General features: G+C 38.4%; 1 protein-coding gene across 1 annotated transcript in view; it reads left to right on the forward strand.

Moving 5' to 3' along the window:
- SLC49A4 (solute carrier family 49 member 4) overlaps window positions 1–22,134 on the forward strand; it is a 107,945-nt gene that overhangs the window by 18,317 nt on the left and 67,494 nt on the right. The window contains exon 3 of the mRNA XM_081235542.1: window positions 11,098–11,363. Coding sequence (XP_081091668.1) covers window positions 11,098–11,363 — 266 coding nt within the window. The remainder of the gene's footprint in view (window positions 1–11,097; window positions 11,364–22,134) is intronic.

Raw genomic sequence — 22,134 nt, forward strand, 5'->3', positions numbered from 1 at the left:
AGATCCTTGTTTTATACCATGCATCAAAATAAATTCACATGAATTAAATGGTTAAATATTTAGTTGGAAAACAATATATGGGAATATTTATCTGATCTCTACATAGGAATTTTTTCTAAAGCATGAAAAACAGGAAAATTATAAAGAGAAAAATTGATCTGACCACTTACAAACTGTTGAGTGTACAAATTGTTAAGCTTAAAACAAAATTGACCAACAGGAGAAAATATTTGTCAAAATAAGGGCAAGAACAGGTAAATAATACAAATAAATATATTAAGCACTCATTCAAAATAAGAAAAATTGTAATATACCAATGGGAAAAAAGACCAGTAGTCAAAAAAAGAAATGCAGATTAAAACAAGGAGATGCCTTTTGGCCTTACCAAGTGTGACAGACAGAATAACACCCCCATCCCCCAAAGATGTCCATGTTCTAATATCCAGAACCCGTGAATGTGTTCTGTTACATGGCAAAAGAGAACTACGATTGTAGGTGGAATTAAGTTTGCTAATCATCTGACCCTAAAATAGGGAGATTATCCTGGGTTATCCAGGTGGGCCCAATGTAGTCACAAAAGTCCTAAAAGGAGAGATAGAAGAGGAAGTCAGAGAGATGCAGTGTAAGAAGGACTCAAACCACTGTTGCTGGCTTTGAAGACAGAAGAGGGGGGCCAGGAGCCAAGGACTGCAGGTGGCTGCTAGAAGCTGGGAAAGACGAGGAAGCATATCCTTCTCTAGAGCCTCCAGAAAGGAACATAGCCATTCCACACCTTAATTTTAGCTCAGTGAGACCCATGTTGCACTTTTGATTTACAGAAATTTAAGAGAATAAATGAGTGTTGTCTTAAAGCCACTAAGTTTGTGGTAATTTGTTATAACAGCAATAGAAAACTAACACACCAAATTTGTGTGTAATTTTTATTTTTCTATTAAAAACTTTTTTATTATTTTTTTCTTTATTTTTAGGTGAGTATTTTTATTATTTTTTTTTTTTTTTGATACGCGGGCCTCTCACTGTTGTGGCCTCTCCCGTTGCGGAGCACAGGCTCCGGACGCGCAGGCTCAGCAGCCATGGCTCACGGGCCCAGCCGCTCCGCGGCACGTGGGATCTTCCCAGACCAGGGCACGAACCCGTGTGCCCTGCATTGGCAGGCGGACTCTCAACCACTGCACCACCAGGGAAGCCCTAGGTGAGTATTTTTTAAATAGTGGTATTCAATGCTGGTGAGGCAGGCACTGTTGACCCCTACTGATGGGACTGTAAATTGCTACAGGCTCTTCTGAAATACAACTTTGGAGTATATTTCATAAGATCTAAAATGTTCATACCCTTTGACTTATTGACCCTAAGGAAATAATTTGGAAATGGCAAATATTTTCATACAAAGGTTATCACAACACCATTATTATTATTATTATTTTCAAACTGGTGAAAGCATTTTTAATTAATTAATTTATTTTTGGTCTGTGTTGGGTCTTCGTTTCTGTGCGAGGGCTTCTCTAGTTGCAGCGAGCGGGGGCCACTCTTCGTCGCGGTGCGCGGGCCTCTCACTGTTGCGGCCTCTCTTGTTGCGGAGCACAGGCTCCAGACGCACAGGCTCAGTAGTTGTGGCTCACGGGCCTAGTTGCTTCGCGGCATGTGGGGATCCTCCCAGACCAGAGCTCGAACCTGTGTCCCCTGCATTAGCAGGCAGATTCTCAACCACTGCGCCACCAGGGAAGCCCCAACAACACCATTATTAATATTAACAAATAAGTAACAAACATTAGGAAAATGTTAAATGAGTTTTTGTACATCTGTATGATAGACTATCGGTGGAGCCATTAACAATTATGATATAAAGAATGAAATGAGAAATGCTTATTATAAAGTTAAAATGATTTAGTGCATAAAACTGTATATTCAATTTGATATCTATAATTACCTGTGCCTGTCTTGATTGAGAGATGCATTGAAAAAAAAAACTGAAAGAAAAAAAGACTGAAAAATCAAAATATTAGGAATGGTTATATGAGTTGCTGAATCATTGAATTTATGGATTTTTTCTTCTCTATGCACTTCTTTTCTACTATGAGTATATATATAAAATACTTTTAAACTAAGAGGACAAAATAAAAGTTATGAGACAAAAAAACCATTATGAGACAAAATGGGGGGAGGTAGGTCTCTCTCAGACCAGGACTAAGTCCATTTTTCTCTGTGCTTTGCTGAGAGATTATCGTATTTGGCCTTAATAAAAATCCTGTGAGATAAAGTACCTTTGGGGAAATTGAAATGAAAGAGAATAAGCGATTCACCAAAGATTATACAGTTAATAAATTTAGATAAGTCTAGAAGCTGAGTCTTTTGATATCTAACCCAATATTCTTTTCACTGTATTTTTAATGAACTTTCTGTAACTGTACTTGATATGTTATTATTATAAGCTTCTTTAGGCCAAGACTATAGTTCTCATCTTTATATTCCCTCTAGTGTCTGCTGTAGGTGCCTTGACCATAGTAGATATGCAGTAGATATTTTTAATTGGATCATAATTGGCCAAAATTATTAAAGGGTACAAAAGGGAAATAGATTTTCATAAAAGAAAACTGAGGCTATGGTAAAAATCTTTAGAAAGCTCATTCCTTTTCACCATTTCACTCTGTTTCTCCCTTCCTAACTCCCTTTTTCCTGTAATTAATTCATAGCATCTCTGACCCTTTTTATTGCCTTCTTAGGCTAAATAAAGGAAAACTACTTCTAGCACTTTAGACCATTTTCAATATCCAGGAAATCCTGTAACACATGAGTTTATTCTCATGCAGGATGATTAGGAATGGGGAGTTGGGAGAAAGCTTGTGAACCATTGGCATATTGAGTGTTAGAGGTAAGTATTCTTATGGATTCTAAATCATTTCTCATTAAAAATACATAGAATTTAAGTTAAGAATGCTGGATTTACACTGAGGAAACACCTGCTCAGTTTCTAAAAAGCCAACTCTCTAATGTTATCCCCAGTGCTAGTCATAATAAAGGTTTATAAAGTACATCTCTGCATAGAATAAAAATATGCCAGCTACTGCATGCCTTTGGATCTGAGAACCTTGGGTTATCTCAATAATCAATGATCTTTACCATTAATGTTAGTTACAGAGAACCTTCAGAATGGAGGCCATGTGGAAGAGTAGAAAGATTTGTGGACTGATGTAGAGAACAAATGTATGGACACCAAGGGAGGAAAGCGGGGAGCGGGGGTGGTGGTGGGATGAATTGGGAGATTGGGATTGACATATATACACTAATATGTATGAAATAGATAGCTAGGGCTTCCCTGGTGGTGCAGTGGTTAAGAATCCGCCTGCCAGTGCAGGGGATACGGATTTGAGCCCTGGTCCAGCAAGATCCCACATGCCGCTGAGAAACTAAGCCCATGTGCCACAACTACTGAAGCCCGCCTGCCTAGAGCCTGTGCACTGCCACAAAGAGTAACCCCCGCTCACCACAACTAGAGAAAACCCGCGCGCAGCAACAAAGACCCAATGCAGCCATAAATAAATAAATAAACAAATAAATAAATACATAAATAAATAGCTAATAAGAACCTGCTGTATTAAAAAATTTTTAATTTAATTAAAAAAAAAGATTTGTGGACTGGTGAAATCAGATTTAATTTTGATTTCTAGTCCTGGCTTAGCCATTAGCTAGTTATATGACTTTGGAACTCCCCCCACAAATACTTCTTGAAGAAAAAAAAGTTATAAATAAGTTATAAAATAAGTGTGATTTTAAATGTATTATTAGCTTTTCTGGAACTCAGTTTTTCTATAAAATCAAGAGGGTGGGTTATCTAGCTGAGGTTTGAAGTCTCTTCCAACTATAAAAATTCAAATTCTAAAACATCATATTATTCTAAGTAGAAAATAATTTAAGAATCATGGGTATTTGTTCTAGAATATCAGGAAGCAAAAGGTTGGGATACCAGAATATCATTAAATACAAGCTAAACTGTCAAGTACATGAGAACACATGAACTTACAGGTCTTCAGTTTGAACTTTAGCTATTGGCATTTGTTTGAAAAGCTATAGTATATTGAATAATAAGAAAAGGAATGCAGCTGTGCAGAAATTCCACACTACGTGCCCCTGAGCCCTGGCCTCTCCATGGGCGGGGGCAGCAATTGAGGGCTGAGGTGCCCAGGGCCGGGGCAGATGTGGCCAGGCCATGCTAGGTGTCCTCATGCCTGCTGTGGGCCAGCCAGCCTCAGCAGTACCCACACTGGTGGGCCGCTCCCACTTCCTAGTCTCTACCGTCTGGTTCTGCTGATGCTGGAGAAACTCCCAAAGCTCTGATCTAATCTTCTTCTCAGCCCACAAGGGAAGTTCCCCTATTTTCCACCTGGCCTGTGGGGACAGTGTAAACTAGGCCTCAAAAGTAGGCAGAAGCTACATAAGGAGAAAAAAATGGGACAAAGAAGAAAGACCCAAGGGAGAAGGGAAGAAAAGGAAATTGGGTGGGGAGGGGGAGACAAGGAGAGGGAGTCAATTAAGGGACCAGTGAGAGGAGACTGGGATGAAGGAGAGCAGCACACACCCCTGCGCCTTGGCACGTCTGTCAGGGCTTGACCTGCAAAGGTCAGGACACCTGCAGTCTCCTAACTGTGAATATATGAGTATACCCATCTTCATCAGGCATGAAGTTTCAGGCAAGGAAGCAAGAGTTAGACCCCTTGAATTAACTAGTCAGCTTCCAGAGAGCTCCCTTTCTGCTACAGAGCTTATTGCCCAGGAGACAAAACTACGTCCTCATGCTGCTAACTTCTGCCTGCCCTCCCCGGGTGCACTGTGCTGGAGACAGTGCTAAAGCCTTGGCCTCACTCTAACCACTCTCATTTTCTTTTTCTAAAAGTTTTGTTTCCCAAATATTAATCACCTTGTTTTTTTGTATTGCTGAATATAAGCTTTTTAAAATTTACAAGTGGAACTGATGTGATGTATGTGGTGGAACCTTGTGAGGTTTGTACAACACAGGTGAGTTGTATATTTCGGTGACCCCACTTCCCTATACTTGGATCCTGGAGAGCATCCACTCTGCCTTCGCACCATGGGAGGCACTCTGGGGAGTTTAGAAACCGTGGTCCTTACCCACAAGGAACTTAACTGCTCCTTGCAAAACAAAACTGAAGCATGTAATCATGACACAGAAAAATTAACTTTAAGTTATGTGATCTACTTCACTTAACGGAAGGCTGTGAATCACACCCCTTTTGTTGTTCTGTATTGTTTTTAACAGTCAGCCCAGATCATTTGGTGTGAGTTTCTGAAAGCCAGCTTCTTTCAGGAGTGCTTCGAAAGCATTAGGACGGTCACAACAAGTTGCATTTATCTTTCAGCATGTGAAGTCAGAGAGACTTTTCAGACTGTTCATTTAAGCTGGGTGTTTTTCCTTTTCATACTATCAAGTTCACATACCTAATTTTTGTTCTGGCATCTGTTTTTAACAATTAGAATGAATAGTCTAATTGTAAATTTCCATTTTCTCACATATCCGACTTCCATCCTCAAGTCTCCTGAAACTGCTTCTGCTCAGATCATGCAAGACCTCCTTGTTGCCGAATCCAGTGGTTACATTTCAGTTAAACCCTCTTTCTATTTGATCTGAAATTATTGGTACCTCACTTTCATCTTCTCTAAACCCTTCTCTCCTTAGTTACTATAACACCAGTCTTTCCTGTTTTATTTTTTTTTCTGCCTCTATAATTGCTCCTTCTCAATTGTCTTTCTAGACTCCTCTTCCTCTGTTTAAAAGATGATGGTATTCTCCAGAGTTTGTTCCCCAAACCCAATATATCTCTCTCATCTCAGACCTCTTTCCTTAGCTTGCAACCTGTAGTCAACCACTTATTGGACATTTTTACAGTTATGGGTACCCCCCCTTATATCCAGTCATTCACTTAACTATATCTATTATACCACCTTAACAGCCCTCCAAACCATCCCTCCTCTGTACCTCACTGTTGTTACCAGTAGTGCCACCGGGTCCTTGTCCTGGACTCCATGCCTAAGAGTGTTCCACTCTGGTTTTCCTTCAGTTTTGCCATTCCTTATGGGGTGAGGAGTCTGTAGAGCCAAAGAGATGTGTCTGCCCTGCCCATCACCACTTTCAAGCTACACAAGACCCCAGGAATCCCTGCAACATACCTCTTTCCCAGGTCTGTTCTTCCAAGAATGAACTGCATCCCTGGGGTGTGCTCCCTAGGCCCAAGGGGTAGCTAAGGGGCAGGTGTTTGGAACGGGATAGATGGAGCTTGGATGGAGTTGGACCTTAAGGTTCATGTGCATGTATGCAAAGCCCCTGATGTTGTAGATCAGAACCAGAGGTCAGAGGAGAAAGAGGGTGTGCAGAGACGTCCTCCCGGTACTCTTGTCCCAGGCCCCACAAGCTTAGACCTAATTATTGCCTTGTTTTCCTTTATATTCCTGATACAGTACTGGTAGGTGACTCTTCAACTACTCTACTTAAAGAGCTTTAGCTTTTTAATTTTATATTCCCATGTACCCATTGCTATCACAGTGCCTACCCAATACACAGTGAATACTCAGTACATCTTTGTTAAATGAATTAAATAATACAACTTGTATTGAACCATTTATAATTATTTCCTCTCCTTAACTGTTATTTTAAAGAATTTACGGTAATGTTTATATGATTTTATTATGTCTTAGGGCCAGCACTTTTCCAGAAAAAGAAAAAAACCTCTATGCATTACTATTAAATGGGAAAACAAGACTTCATATATATAACTGAATTATTTTTAAATATATTTTTACAAACAAGTTAATTTCATAAAATAAGGTAAGGTTTTTTTCCCAAGGCTTTTAATTTTTTTAACATCTTTATTGGAGTATAATTGCTTTACAATGGTATGTTAGTTTCTGCTTTATAACAAAGTGAATCAGCTATACATATACACATATCCCCATATCTCCTCCCTCTTGCGTCTCCCTCCCATCCTCCCTATCCCACCCCTCTAGGTGGTCACAAAGCACTGAGCTGATCTCCCTGTGCTATGCGGCTGCTTCCCACTAGCTATCTATTTTACATTTGGTGGTGTATATATGTCCATGCCACTCTCTCACTTCGTCCCAGCTTACCCTTCCCCCTCCCCATGTCCTCAAGTCCATTCTCTACGTCTGCATCTTTATTCCTGTCCTGCCCCTCGGTTCTTCAGAACCATTTTTTTTTTTTTTTAGATTCCATATATATGTGTTAGCATACGGTATTTGTTTTTCTCTTTCTGACTTACTTCACTCTGTATGACAGACTCTAGGTCCATCCACCTCACTACAGATAACTCAATTTCATTTCTTTTTATGGCTGAGTAATATTCCATTGTATATATGTGCCACATCTTCTTTATCCATTCATCTATTGATGGACACTTAGGTTGCTTCCATGTCCTGGCTATTGTCAGTAGAGCTGCAATAAACACTGTGGTACATGACTCTTTTTGAATTATGGTTTTCTCAGGGTATATGCCCAGTAGTGAGATTGCTGGGTCGTATGGTAGTTCTACTTTTAGGGTTTTTTTGTTTTTTGGGTTTTTTTTTTTGCGGTACGCAGACCTCTCATTGCTGTGGCCTCTCCCGTTGCGGAGCACAGGCTCCGGACGCACAGGCTCAGCAGCCATGGCTCACGGGCCTAGTCGCTCCACGGCATGTGGGATCTTCCCAGACCGGGGCACGAACCCGTGTCCCCTGCATCGGCAGGCGGACTCTCAACCACTGCGCCACCATGGAAGCCCTACTTTTAGTTTTTTAAGGAACCTCCATACTGTTCTCCATAGTGGCTGTATCAATTTACATTCCCACCAACAGTGCAAGAGGGTTCCCTTTTCTCCACACCCTCTCCAGCATTTATTGTTTGTAGATTTTTTGATGATGGCCATTCTGACTGGTGTGAGGGGATACCTCACTGTAGTTTTGATTTGCATTTCTCTAATGATTAGTGATGTTGAGCATCCTTTCATGTGTTTGTTGGCAATCTGTATATCTTCTTTGGAGAAATGTCTATTTAGGTCTTCTGCCCATTTTTGCATTGGGTTTTTTTTTTTTTTTGATATTGAGCTGCATGAGCTGCTTGTAAATTTTGGAGATTAATCCTTTGTCAGTTGCTTCACTTGCAAATATTTTCTCCCATTCAGACTATACTACAAAGCTACAGTAATCAAGACAGTATGGTACTGGCACAAAAACAGATATATAGATCAATGGAACAGGATAGAAAGCCCAGAGATAAACCCACACACATATGGTCACCTTATTTTTGATAAAGGAGACAAGAATATACAGTGGAGAAAAGACAGCCTCTTCAATAAGTGGTGCTGTGAAAACTGGACAGCTACATGTAAAAGAATGAAATTAGAACACTCCTTAACACTGTACACAAAAGTAAACTCAAAATGGATTAAAGACCTAAATGTAAGGCCAGACACTATCAAACTCTTAGAGGAAAACATAGGCAGAATACTCTATGACATAAATCACAGCAAGATCCTTTATGACCCACCTCCTAGAGAAATGGAAATAAAAACAAAAATAAATAAATGGGACCTAATGAAACTTAAAAGCTTTTGTACAGCAAAGGAAAATATAAACAAGATGAAAAATAGGGTAAGTTAATGGTAGGTGACGGAAACCAGTGTCAGGCAAACATGAAAATCTTTATATTACAGATTGGTGTTATGCCATGGTTACCAGACGGCAGTGCTTATAACCACCTAGTAAGTGCCAGACCCTGAGGGACTCTAGGATATAGGTGCAAGAAGGAGCAGAACTAAGTTCTGGAAAATTTAAAGATGCTGGGAAAAGCAGGCACTGGATTTCCTGCTAGGTTTCCCATGAATTCAGAGGGTAACCCAAAATCCTGTAGGTCCCAGTTCTCCCACTGAGCTCATTTATGAGGAGTGCATTTATTTATGATGACTGTAATGCAAAAAAGCACTTACTTATTTAAATTAGAATAATTTTTAAACACCAAAACAGTTTTTTTTTCACTATGATTTTTCACTTTGATAATTCATGTTTTAGGTTGGCCTTCCAAGTTCGGTGACCTTTTAGACTTAGTAGCCATCTGAAATGTCCCTAGTGCTATACGTGCTCTGGATACTTACTTTAGCAGGTATACGTGTTATAGTGAGAAATGTTCTGATCTGAGAATTGAGTAAACTGGACTTGGATGATGCTTACATTATCTCAAGCTCACATGTTCTATGACTCTTATGTTTGCTGCTTGGAAAATAGTCTATTCATGATTTCACTGAGAAGTAGCAAAGAGTTAAGCCATGGCAATGATTTGAGTTTTATACCTTAACTTTCAGGATTCATACTGTTTTATCAAGTTTTTTTTTTAATATGTCATTTCTTCCATGTCCTCCTTATACTCAACATTTTTAGGCATAGTAAAACTTACTCATTACAACCCTTCTCCTTCTAGATGAGATGAGTCTTTCAGGAACACCTCATTAAAGGTGTTAAATGTCAAAGCAGTTACCTTTATGAGCCATCATGTGTCGTTTGATTATTGTACCATCACGAGTCATGATTAAAACCACTTAATGACAGTGTTTCAAGAATATTTCTGTGATGAAATTTCTGTGTGACAGCTGGGGACCCTCTGGCATTTGGAGGAGGTATTTGGTTTATAAGCAGCTTAATTGTGTCTGTCATCTAGAAAATAGTTCCCCTTACACAAGCAAAACTTTAAATGTCTTTGGTTTTCTTAATTTAGTAACATTAACGATGCTTGAAGCCATTTTGCCTTCGAATAACTTTTCCAACATATACAAAGATTTGAGCAGATGTAATTCACATATTTCACTTCCCACTCACTTATGCTTCTACATTAGGGCCCTACCTCTCCTCACATGCCTGTTTATTATTTCCTTGTACATTCAAAAAACTTTTTCTAAGTAGCTTAAGGTGGTACTTGTTAAAAAGAGGATCTGGCACCCACATGGTTACTGAAAAGCAAAAGGAACAGAAAGAAAAAGTAGTTAGTATCATGTGTATGACACATACACTGTTCCTTCCCTTTCCTCTACCTCCAAAGCAGAAGAGGTTGACTCACTTCCCATTCTTGTCTGTGCTTTTTGGACTTCTGGCTTCTTTTCTCCTTCAAGGCTACTCTTGAATGTGAATGTATGTTTTGGGGGTGGAGGAAGAAATGTGGGAAAAGGGTTTTCACATTCCGTGTTCAGCAGGGAACAGGATAGAGCACTGAATAGAATAGTGAGGAAGGATGAGAAAGAGAACAACTGGAATGGAAGCAAGAAACTACTTTTCACTAACCCTTACAATTAAAGTCATGGTCAGAGAATTGGGACTGGAAGGGACCTAGTAATCTGTGATTATAGTACCTTAACCTAACAAATGCTCAAGGCATGAGTATTCAATTTAAACTAATCTCATCATTTTAGAGGAGAAGGAATGGAATCGTACAAAGATATTACCCAGGGCCATTCAACTAGTTAGGTGCAGGCTAGATCCTCTGATTCCTCTTCCATTAGAAGATTCTATAATGATTACTTTCTTTTTTGTATTTCCATCACCTGGCACAGAGTAGGTGTGAAATGTTGAGCTCAACTGACTGTGTTATTTGTAGGACTGGTGGCACATACTAGGTCTCTGTGAGTGGCCGTCTAATAGAGTATGGATTTGGGAGTCAGACCTGGGTCTAAATCTTAGCTTGCCTGTTAGCACTTGGGCAAGTTTCTTTATTTTTCCAAGCCAAAGCTTTCACATCTCAATAAATGGGGATAATAATAGCTTCCACATAGTGTTGTGATAACAAATGAAACAAGTTATTGGAAGTATTTAGTTTGGAATGTGACACAAATCAGAGGCTTTGGTAAATATTTGTGAAATGAATAAGGGGTGACTATTGCTGTATTTTATTTCCCTCACAGAGAGTCACCATACTTTACGTTTCAGGTGTGTCATAGTCTTTACAGATATGTATTCTTATTGCCATAGGTAACTGCAGTGTGGCTAACTTCTTTTTGTCTAGAAGATTCCTGTCTCAGCTACCTCACAGCCTTTTAATTTGTTTGATTGCAGACTAATCCATGCAGGACAGCTGTTAAATGGATTGGCAGGTCCGACTGTAATGAACGCAGCTCCATTCCTCTCCACAACGTGGTTCTCTGCAGATGAGCGGGCCACTGCCACAGCTATTGCATCAATGCTCAGTTATCTTGGGGGAGCATGTGCATTTTTAGTTGGACCACTTGTTGTTCCAGCTCCCAATGGGACGGCGCCTCTTCTTGCTTCAGAGAATAGCAGGGCCCACATTAAAGATCGCATAGAGACAGTATTATATGCAGGTATTTTGAAGTTTATTTTCTTCCTGTTATATTTTGTCTTTGATCCCCATCATCTTCACTCTACTTTTTGTATACCAGATCACTTATGAAATGGAGGACTAATCCATACATATTCATATATGTGCTTTCCTTTCATGTAATATGGAGATGCCTATTTAAAACTAACCCTTTCTTGGAAGTTATTAAGTTTAAAATGTATTATTGCTACAGGTAAGGTTATTTCTTAACTTTGCTCTTCTCGTCCATTTACAGTTAAGCACTGTATAACGCATTGTCTGGTGTCTTTTCTAGATATCAGTATAAAAAACTGAACATCATGATCCACGATAAATATTTGTTAAGCATCTGTTAGTAGGTGTTAAGCCCATTTTCTCCCTTGCAGTTTCCCTGTTATTGGCCATGTTCTCTGACCTTATAAACCTATATCACCCATGATTTATCCTTTTCATTTCCTACTCTCTGTATGTTTAGTCTGTTAATAAGGGATGTTGATCTTTTCAAAGTATTCTCCTGGGTCCTTTTTCTTTATTTCTAGAGTCAAGCCCTAGTCCACTCTTAGATCTCCTTAAATATATCCCCTCTCCCCATGTGCCTGCTTATTATTTCCTTCTGCATTCAGAAAACTTTTTATAAGTGTTTACTGTATATCAAGGACCTTGCTAAGCACTGGGATTTGGTAAGATCACTGATGAGATCATTATAATACAAATAAGGATATACAGAGCTTAGAAGGCCTAATTGACCTGGCTTTGGGGAGAAGTTGAGGAGTCAGGGAAGGCTTCACTAGGAATGTGATAATTAAAACTAAGAATTTCATAGGAGTTCACTGAATGTTCAAGCGGGTTAAGGTTCCTTATAGAAGGAACAGCAACTGAGAAGGCAGAGAAGGTATGAGACAGCTCAGTATGTCGAGGGAACTGCACGTAATTTGCTGTGACTAGAGTAGTGTAAATATGTGTTTGGGTGTAGGTAGCAAGTGGCAGAAAATGAGACTGGAAAGATAAAGGACCAGATTATTATGCACTTCATATTAGTTCATGTATTTACTTATTAATTTAACAAATATATTTTGAACTCCTCTGTATCTCAGCGTGCTAGGCACTGAAGTAACATGGTTCCTGACCAGACAGAACTTACAGTGTCCCAAAGGATACAGACAAACAGTTGTAAAACAGGGTTATAAGGGCTATAACCAAAGACCTACAGTTGCTTTGAGAGCTCAGAGGAGAAGCACCTAACCAGATTTTGGTGGTCAAGTAGAGCTTCCTGGAGTTGCAGCATCTAATTTGGAACCTGACGGATGAGAGTTAGCTAACTATAATGGGCAGAAGGAAGAATACATTAGAAAGACAGAGAGAACCATGGAGGAGAAGCCTAGTAACGGCAGGGAGAGCCTGCTGCATTCAAGCAACTGAAAACCCAGAGTAGCTTAGATCTGGTGAGAGTGGTGATAGATGAAGCCAGAGAGGTAAGCCATACCACGCAAGCCTTCTAAGCAGAAGTAAAGGGTTTGAAGTTCATCGTGTTGTAGGCAAAGGCCACATTCTGGAGAATTTTACACTAGAGAGTTCTATAATGGAATTTACATTTCAAAACATTGGCCTGGCCAAAATGTTCGTTCCGGTTTTTCTGGAACATGGAGAAACCCAAATGAACATTTTGGCCAACCCAGTAGGATTTGGAGGGAATAAAAGTGAAATTAGAGGTGGTGGCAGTAAATAAAGCATTTACCCCCCTGTAGACAGCTCACTCCTTTTCTTTTTTTTTTGGGGGGGGGACCCAATGTTATTGATGCACAGGAAATTTGGTATTTTCTGCTTACATTACTCTTCAGTCTCCCACTTTATTATATAGGAAAAGGCATGACCATTTTTTAAAATTTAATTTTATTTATTTTTTTATACAGCAAGTTCTTATTAGTCATCCATTTTATACACATCAGTGTATACATGTCAATCCCAATCTCCCAATTCATCACACCACCACCACCCCCAGTGCTTCCCCCCTTGGTGTCCATACATTTGTTCTCTACTTCTCTATTTCTGCCCTGCAAACCGGTTCATCTGTACCATTTTTCTAGGTTCCACATATATGCATTAATATATGATATTTGTTCTTCTATTTCTGACTTACTTCACTCTGTATGACAGTCTCTAGATCTATCCATGTCTCTACAAATGACCCAATTTCGTTCCTTTTTATGGCTAAGTAATATTCCATTGTATATGTGTACCACATCTTCTTTATCCATTTGTCTGTCAGTGGGCATTTAGGTTGCTTCCATGACCTGGCTATTGTAACTAGTGCTGCAGTGAACATTGGGGTGCATGTGTCTTTTTGAATTATGGTTTTCTTTGGGTATATGCCCAGTAGTGGGATTGCTGGGTCATATGATTTAAAAACTATTTTTAGTTTCTAAGGAACCTCCATCCTGTTCTCCATAGTGGCTGTATCAATTCACATTCCCACCAACAGTGCAAGAGGGTTCCCTTTACCCCACACCCACTCCAGAATTTGTTGTTTGTAGATTTTCTGATGATGCCCATTCTAATCCGTGTGAGGTGATACCTCATTGTAGTTTTGATTTGCATTTCTCTAATAATTAGGATGTTGAGCAGCTTTTCATGTGCTTCTTGGCCATCTGTATGTCTTCTTTGGAGAAATGTCTATTTAGGTCTTCTGCCCATTTTTGGATTGGGTTGTTTGTTTTTCTAATATTGAGCTGCATGAGCTGTTTATAAATTTTGGAGATTAATCCTTTGTCCATTGATTCATTTGCAAATATTTTCTCCCATTCTGAGGGTTGTCTTTTTGTCTTGTTTATGGTTTCCTTTGCTGTGCAAAAGCTTTTAAGTTTCATTAGGTCCCATTTGTTTATTTTTGTTTTTATTTCCATTACTCTAGGAGTTGGATCAAAAAAAATCTTGCTGTGATTTATGTCAAAGAGTGTTCTTCCTCCGTTTTCCTCTAAGAGTTTTATAGTTTCCACTCTTACATTTAGGTCTCTAATCCATTTTGAGTTTATTTTTGTGTATGGTTAGGGAGGGTTCTAATTTCATTCTTTTACATGTAGCTGTCCAGTTTTCCCAGCACCACTTATTGAAGAAGGTGTCTTTTCTCCATTGTATATCATTGCCTCCTTTGTCATAGATTAGGTGACCCTAGGTGCGTGGGTTTATCTCTGGGCTTTCTATCTTGTTCCATTGATCTATATTTCTGTTTTTGTGCCAGTGCCATATTGTCTTGATTACTGTAGCTTTGTAGTATAGTCTGAAGTCAGGGAGTCTGATTCCTCCAGCTCCATTTCTTTCCCTCAAGACTGTTTTGGCTATTCGGGGTCTTTTGTGTCTCCATACACATTTTAAGATTTGTGTTCTAGTTCTGTAAAAAAATGCCATTGGTAATTTGATAGGGATTGCACTGAATATGTAGATTGCTTTGGGTAGTATAGTCATTTTCACAATATTGATTCTTCCAATCCAAGAACATGGTTTATCTCTCCATCTGTTTGTATCACCTTTAATTTCTTTCATCAGTGTCTTACAGTTTTCTGCATATAGGTCTCTTGTCTCCCTAGGTAGGTTTATTCCTAGGTATTTTATTCTTTCTGTTGCAATGGTGAATGGGATTGTTTCCTTAATTTCTCTTTCAGATTTTTCATTATTAGTGTATAGGAATGCAAGAGATTTCTGTGCATTTATTTTGTATCCTGCAACTTTACCAAATTCATTGATTAGCCCTAGTAGTTTTCTGGTGACATCTTGAGGATTCTCTGTGTATAGTATCATGTCATCTGCAAACAGTGACAGTTTGACTTCTCCTTTCCAATTTATATTCCTTTTATTTCTTTTTCATCTCTGATGCTGTGGCTAGGACTTCCAAAACTAAGTTGAATAATAGTGGTGAGAGTGGACATCCTTGTCTTGTTCCTGATCCTAGAGGAAATGCTTTCACTTTTTCACCATTGAGAATGATGTTTGCTGTGGGTTTGTCATATATGGCCTTTACTATGTTGAAGTAGTTACCTCTGTGCCCACTTTCTGGAGAGTTTTTATCATAAATGGGTGTTGAATTTTGTCAGAAGTTTTTTCTGCATCTATTGAGATGATCATATGGTTCTTATTCTTCAATTTGTTAATATGGTGTATCGTATTGATTTGCTTATATTGAAGAATCCTTGCATCGCTGGGATAAATCCCACTTGATCATGGTGTATGATCCTTTTAATGTGTTGTTGAGGATTTTTATTTTATTTTATTTTTTTTGAGGTACGCGGGCCTCTCACTCTTGTGGCCTCTCCCATTGCAGAGCACAGCCTCCGGACACACAGCCTCAGCGGCCATGGCTCACGGGCCTAGCTGCTCTGTGGCATATGGGATCTTCCCAGACTGGGGCATGAACCCATGTCCCCTGCATCGGCAGGCAGACTCTCAACCACTGTGCCACCAGGGAAGCCCCTTGTTGAGAATTTTTGCATCTATATTCATCAGTGATATTGGTCTGTTATTTTCTTTTTTTGTAGTATCTTTGTCTGGTTTTGGTATCAGGGTGATGGTGGCCTCATAGAATGAGTTTGGGAGAGTTCCTTGCTCTGCAATTTTTTGGAAGAATTTGAGAAGGATGGGTGTTAGCTCTTCTCTAAATGTTTGAGAGAATTCACCTGTGCAGCCATCTGGTCCTGGACTTTTGTTTGTTGGAAGATTTTTAATCACAGTTGCAATTTCATTACTTGTGATTGTTCTGTTCATAGTTTCTATTCCTTGTTCAGTCTCGGAAGGTTATACCATTCTAAGAATTTGTCCATTTCATCCAGGTTGTCCATTTTATTGGCATAGAGTTACTTGTAGTAGTCTCTTAGGATGCTTTGTATTTCTGTGGTGTCTGTTGTAACTTCTCCTTCTTCATTTCTAATTTTATTGATTTGAGTCCTCTCCCTCTTTTTCTTGACGAGTCTGGCTAAAGGTTTATCAATTTTGTTTATCTTCTCAAAGAACCAGCTTTTAGTTTTATTGATCTTTGCTATTGTTTTCTTTGTTTCTATTTCATTTATTTCTGCTCTGATCTTTATGATTTCTTTCCTTCTGCTAACTTTGGGTTTTGTTTGTTCTTCTTCCTCTAGTTCCTTTAGGTGTAAGGTTAGATTGTTTATTTGAGATTTTTCTTGTTTCTTGAGGTAAGCTTGTACAGCTATAAACTTCTCTCTTAGAACTGCTTTTGCTGCATCCCATAGGTTTTGGATCTTCGTGTTTTCATTGTCATTTGTCTCTAGGTATTTTTTGATTTCCTCTTTGATTTCTTCAGTGATCTCTTGGTTATTTAGTAACGTATTGTTTAGCCTCCATGTGTTTTGTGTTTTTTACGTTTTTTTCCCTGTAATTCATTTCTAATATCATAGCGTTTTGGTCAGAAAAGATGCTTGATATGATTTCAGTTTTCTTAAATTTACTGAGATTTGATTTGTGACCCAAGATGTGATCTATCCTGGAGAATGTTCCATGCGCACTTGAGAAGAACATGTAATCTGATGTTTTTGGATGGAATGTCGTATAAATGTCAATTAAATCTATGTGGTCTATTGTGTCATTTAAAGCTTGTGTTTCCTTATTAATTTTCTGTTTGGATGATCTGTCCATTGGTGAAAGTGAGGTGTTCAAGTCCCCCACTATTATTGTGTTTCTGTCGATTTCCTCTTTTATAGCTGTTAGCAGTTGCCTTATGTATTGAGGTGCTCCTATGTTGGTTGCACATATATTTATAATAGTTATATCTTCTTCTTGGATTGATCTCTTGATCATTATGGAGCGTCCTTCCTTGTCTCTTGTAACATTCTTTATTTTAAAGTCTATTTTATCTGATATGAGTATTGCTACTCCAGCTTTCTTTTGATTTCCATTTGCATGGAATATCTTTTTCCATCCCCTCACTTTCAGTCTGTATGTGTCCCTAGGTCTGAAGTGGGTCTCTTGTAGACAGCATATACATGGGTCTTGCTTTTGTATCCATTCAGCCAGCCTGTGTCTTTTGGTTGGAGCATTTAATCCTTTTACATTTAAGGTAATTATCTATATGTATGTTCCTGTTACAATTTTCTAAATTGTTTTGGGTTTGTTTTAGTAGGTTCTTTTCTTCTCTTGTGTTTCCCACTTAGAGAAGTTCCTTTAGCATTTGTTGGAGAGCTGGTTTGGTGGTGCTGAAGTCTCTTAGCTTTTGCTTGTCTGTAAAGCTTTTCATTTCTCCATCGAACCTGAATGAGATCCTTGCTGGGTAGAGCAATCTTGGTTGTTGGTTCTTCCCTTTCATCACTTAAAGTATATCATGCCACTCTCTTCTGGTTTGTAGAGTTTCTGCTGAGAAATCAGCTGTTAACCTTATGGGAGTTCCCTAGTCTGTTATTTGTCATTTTTCCCTTGCTGCTTTCAATAATTTTTCTTTAAGTTTTGCCAGTTTGATTACTGTGTGTCTCGGCGTGTATCTCCTTGGGTTTATCCTGTATGGGACTGTCTGCGCTTCCTGGACTTGAGTGGCTATTTCCTTTCCCATGTTAGGGAAGTTTTCAACTATAATCTCTTCAAATATTTTCTCTCTGTCTTCTCCCTCTGGGACCCCTATAAGCTGAATGTTTTTGCGTTTAACGTTGTCCCAGAGGTCTCTTAAGCTGTCTTCATTTCTTTTCATTCTTTTTTCTTTATTCTATTCTGCAGCAGTGAATTCCACCATGCTGTCTTCCAGGTCACTTATCCGTTTTTCTGCCTCAGTTATTCTGCTATTGATTCCTTCTAGTGTAGTTTTCATTTCAGTTATTGTATTGTTCATCTCTGTTTGTTTGTTCTTTAATTCTTCTAAATCTTTGTTAAACATTTCTTGCATCTTCTTGATCTTTGCTTCCATTCTTTTTCCGAGGTCCTGGATCATCTTCACTATTATTATTCTGAATTCTTTTTCTGGAAGGTTGCCTATCTCCGCTTCATTTAGTTGTTTTTCTGAGGTTTTATCTTGTTCCTTCATCTGGTACATGGCCCCTGCCTTTTCATATTGTCTGTCTTTCTGTGAATGTGGTTTTTGTTCCACAGGCTGCAGGATTGTAATTCTTCTTACTTCTACTCGACAGCTCACTCCTTTTAAAGAAAGAAGTTGAAATGTAGAAGTAAATAAGTAAATAAAACTGAAAGTAGGTAAAACATAAATTTTAAAGTTTATTTTTGTTATATCATTCTTTTTATTAAAAGCTTAAGCAATCATTATATCTTTTAAATGACTAGATTTTAGGCATTATTGGGCATGTATTAATGCTCTACATCCTCTGCCTTATGGTTCCCATGCAGTCAAGCAGAAACCCCCACTCGGAGCTTCTAGCTATTGCTTCAGTGCTTTTGTATTTTCCAGTTTGCCTCCCTGAGATAATGTCCCATGACCCTTCATTCCATTAAAAAATATTTTGCTTAGAATCATGATCTTAAGAGATCAATGACTCTTAAACTAAAATTATTTCAGACAAAGACATCATAAGTAAACTTTTGACTAATATATATAGGCCCACAGGTCCTCAAGAAAATACTAGCAAACCAAATCCAGTAACATAATAAGGATTATACACCACCAGCAAATGGGATTTATTCCTGGAATGCAATTTGGTTTAACATTCAAAATTCAGCTAATGTAATATGTTAAATCAATAGAATGAAGGAGACAAACTATGTGATCATCTTAATAGATGAAAAACAAAAGCATTTGGGAAACCCAGCACTCTTTCAACATAAAAACACCCAACAAATTACAAATAGACAGGAACTCCCTCAACCTAATAATATTAGGGCATCTACAAAAAACCCATAGATAAGATCATATTTAATGGTCAAAGACTGAACGCATCCCCTCCTGAGATCTGGAACAAGACAAGGGTGTCCACTCTTGCCGTGTCTACTTAACATGGTGCTGGAGATTCTAACCGGGATGACTGAGTAAGAAAAATAAGTAAAAGGCATCTATATCAGAAAGAAGGAAGTAAAGCTATCTCTTGAAAATGACATGATCTTGAATATAGAAAATCCTCTGTAAGCTTGAAAAAAACTATTAGATCTAAAAAATCAAGTTTTAGGGTGCAAGATTAATATATAAAATTGAACTGTATTTCTACACGTTTGCAATGAACAATCCAAACATGTAATTAGGAAAACAGTGCATTTGCAATAGCCTCAAAAAGAGTAAAATATTTAGGAATAAAATTAACAATATAAGTGTAAAACTTGCACTCTGAAGACTATAGAGCACTATTGAAAGAAACTAAAGAAGACCTAAAGAAATGGAAAGGCATCCTGTTCATGTGTTAGAAGTTTTAATATTGTGAAGGTGATAATACTCCCCACATTTATCTACAAATTCAGTGCAATCTCAATTAATATTCAGCTGCCTTTGTTGCAGAAATTGGCAAGCTGATCTTAAAATCTGTATGGAAATGCAAGGGACTCAGAATAGTCAAAACAACCTTGAAAAGGAACAAAGTTGGAGAACTCACAATTTCCAGTTTCAAAACTTACTACAAAGCTACACTGATCAAGACAGCATGGTACTGGCATAATGATAGACATATAAATCAACAAAAGTGAGATTCCAAAAAATAAACCATTACATTTATAGTCAATTGAATTTTGACAACAGTGACAAGACAATTCAATGGGGAAAGAATAGGCTTTTCAACAAGTGGTATTGTAATAACTGGATATGCACATGCAAAAGAATCAATTTGAATCCCTTCCTTACCCCATACATAAAAATTAATTCAAAATAGGTCATAGGGCTTCCCTGGTGGCACAGTGGTTCAGAGTCCGCCTGCCGATGCAGGGGACACGGGTTCGTGACCCGGTCTGGGAAGATCCCACATGCCGCGGAGCGGCTAGGCCTGTGAGCCATGGCTGCTGAGTCTGCGCGTCCGGAGCTTGTGCTCCGCAACGGGAGAGGCCACAACAGTAAGAGGCCCGTGTACCGCAAAAAAAAAAAAAAAAAAAAAAAATAGGTCATAAACCTAAATGTGAGAACTAAAACTATATCAACTCTTAGAAGAAAACATAGGAGTAAACCTTCATGACCTTGGGTTAGGCAAAGCCTTTTTTTTTTTTTTTTTTTTAATTTATTTATTTTTTTTTATTTTTGGCTGTGTTGGGTCTTCGTTTCTGTGCAAGGACTTTCTCTAGTTGTGGCAAGTGGGGGCTACTCTTCATCATGGTGCGCGGGCCTCTCACTGTCGTGGCCTCTCTTGTTGCGGAGCACAGGCTCCAGACGCGCAGGCTCAGTAGTTGTGGCTCACGGGCCCAGTTGCTCCGTGGCATGTGGGATCTTCCCAGACCAGGGCTCGAACCCGTGCCCCCTGCATTGGCAGGCAGATTCTCAACCACTGCGCCACCAGGGAAGCCCTAGGCAAAGCCTTTTTATAAAGGACACTGAGAGCACAAATGGCAAAAGAAAAAATAGAAAAATAGGATTTCATTAAAATTAAAATCTTGTGCTTCAAAATACACCATCAACAAAATGAAAAGACAACCCACAGAATGGGAGAAAATAATTGAAAATAATGTATCTGGTAAGGAACTTGTATCCAGAATATTTTTTAAAATTCTTACAATTCAACAACGAAAAGACAAACAATTCAATTAAAAGATGGGCAAATGACTCAAATAGAGATTTCTCCAAAGAAGATACACAAATGGCCAAGAAGCACATGAAAAGTTGCTCATTGTCATTAGTCATTAGGGAAATGTAAATCAAAACAATAATGAGTTAAACTTCAACCCAGTAGGGTGACTAGAATCAATAAAATGGAAAATAACAAATGTTGATGAGAAAGTGGAGAAATTGGAACCCTCGTACTTTGCTGGTAGTAATATAAAATGGTACAGCCTCTTTGGAAACAGGTTGGCATTTCCTCAAAATGTTAAACATAGATTACCGTATGACCCACCAATTCCATTTCCAGGTATATGCCTAAGTGAGATGAAAACATACATCCATGCAGAAATTTGCACACAAATATTTGTAGTAGCATTATTCATAATAGCCCCAAAGTAGAAGCAATCTAAGTGTCTATTAACTAAGTGGATTTAAAAATGTGGTGTATCCATTCAGTGGAATATTATTTGGCAGAAAATAAAGTACTGCTCCAACATGGGTGAGTCTTGAAAACAATAAGTGAAAGAAGCCAGTCACAAAAGACTACATATTATATGATTCCATTTATTAGAAATGTCCATAGTACTCAAATCCATAGAGATTGAAAGCAGATTAATGCTTGTCTGGGGCTAGGAAATTTGTGGGGTAATGGATACAGAGTTTCTTTGGGGGATGATGAAAAAGTTTTTTAATTGTGGTGATGGTTGTAAAATTCATTGAATTATGCACTTTAATGTGTGAGTTATATGTCACATGAATTATATCTCAGTGAAGCTGTTTACAAAAATGCCAGTAGTAAGATGGGCAAAGAATACAAACAAGACAATCACAGAAGAAATACAAATGGCCAATAAGCATATGGAAGATGCTCATTCATTGTTACTAATAATTAAAAGGACTATAAGGCAATTCATTTACTACTTGTTCCTCAGATTGTCAAAGAATAAAGACATTATCTGTGGTTAAGTGTCTTATAGAAATATTGTACCTTTTGTTAAGAATATAGCCCTAGAATTAGAATTATCCTACTGAAAGGATCTCTAGAAATCACTTAATCCATTTCCTTTATTGTCCCAGAAAGAGTAAGGGATTCATTCAATTTATAAGTTAA

The sequence above is a fragment of the Mesoplodon bidens genome (assembly GCF_964165515.1).
Source record: "Mesoplodon bidens genome assembly, chromosome: 5".
In the NCBI taxonomy this organism is placed as follows: Eukaryota; Metazoa; Chordata; class Mammalia; order Artiodactyla; family Ziphiidae; genus Mesoplodon; species Mesoplodon bidens.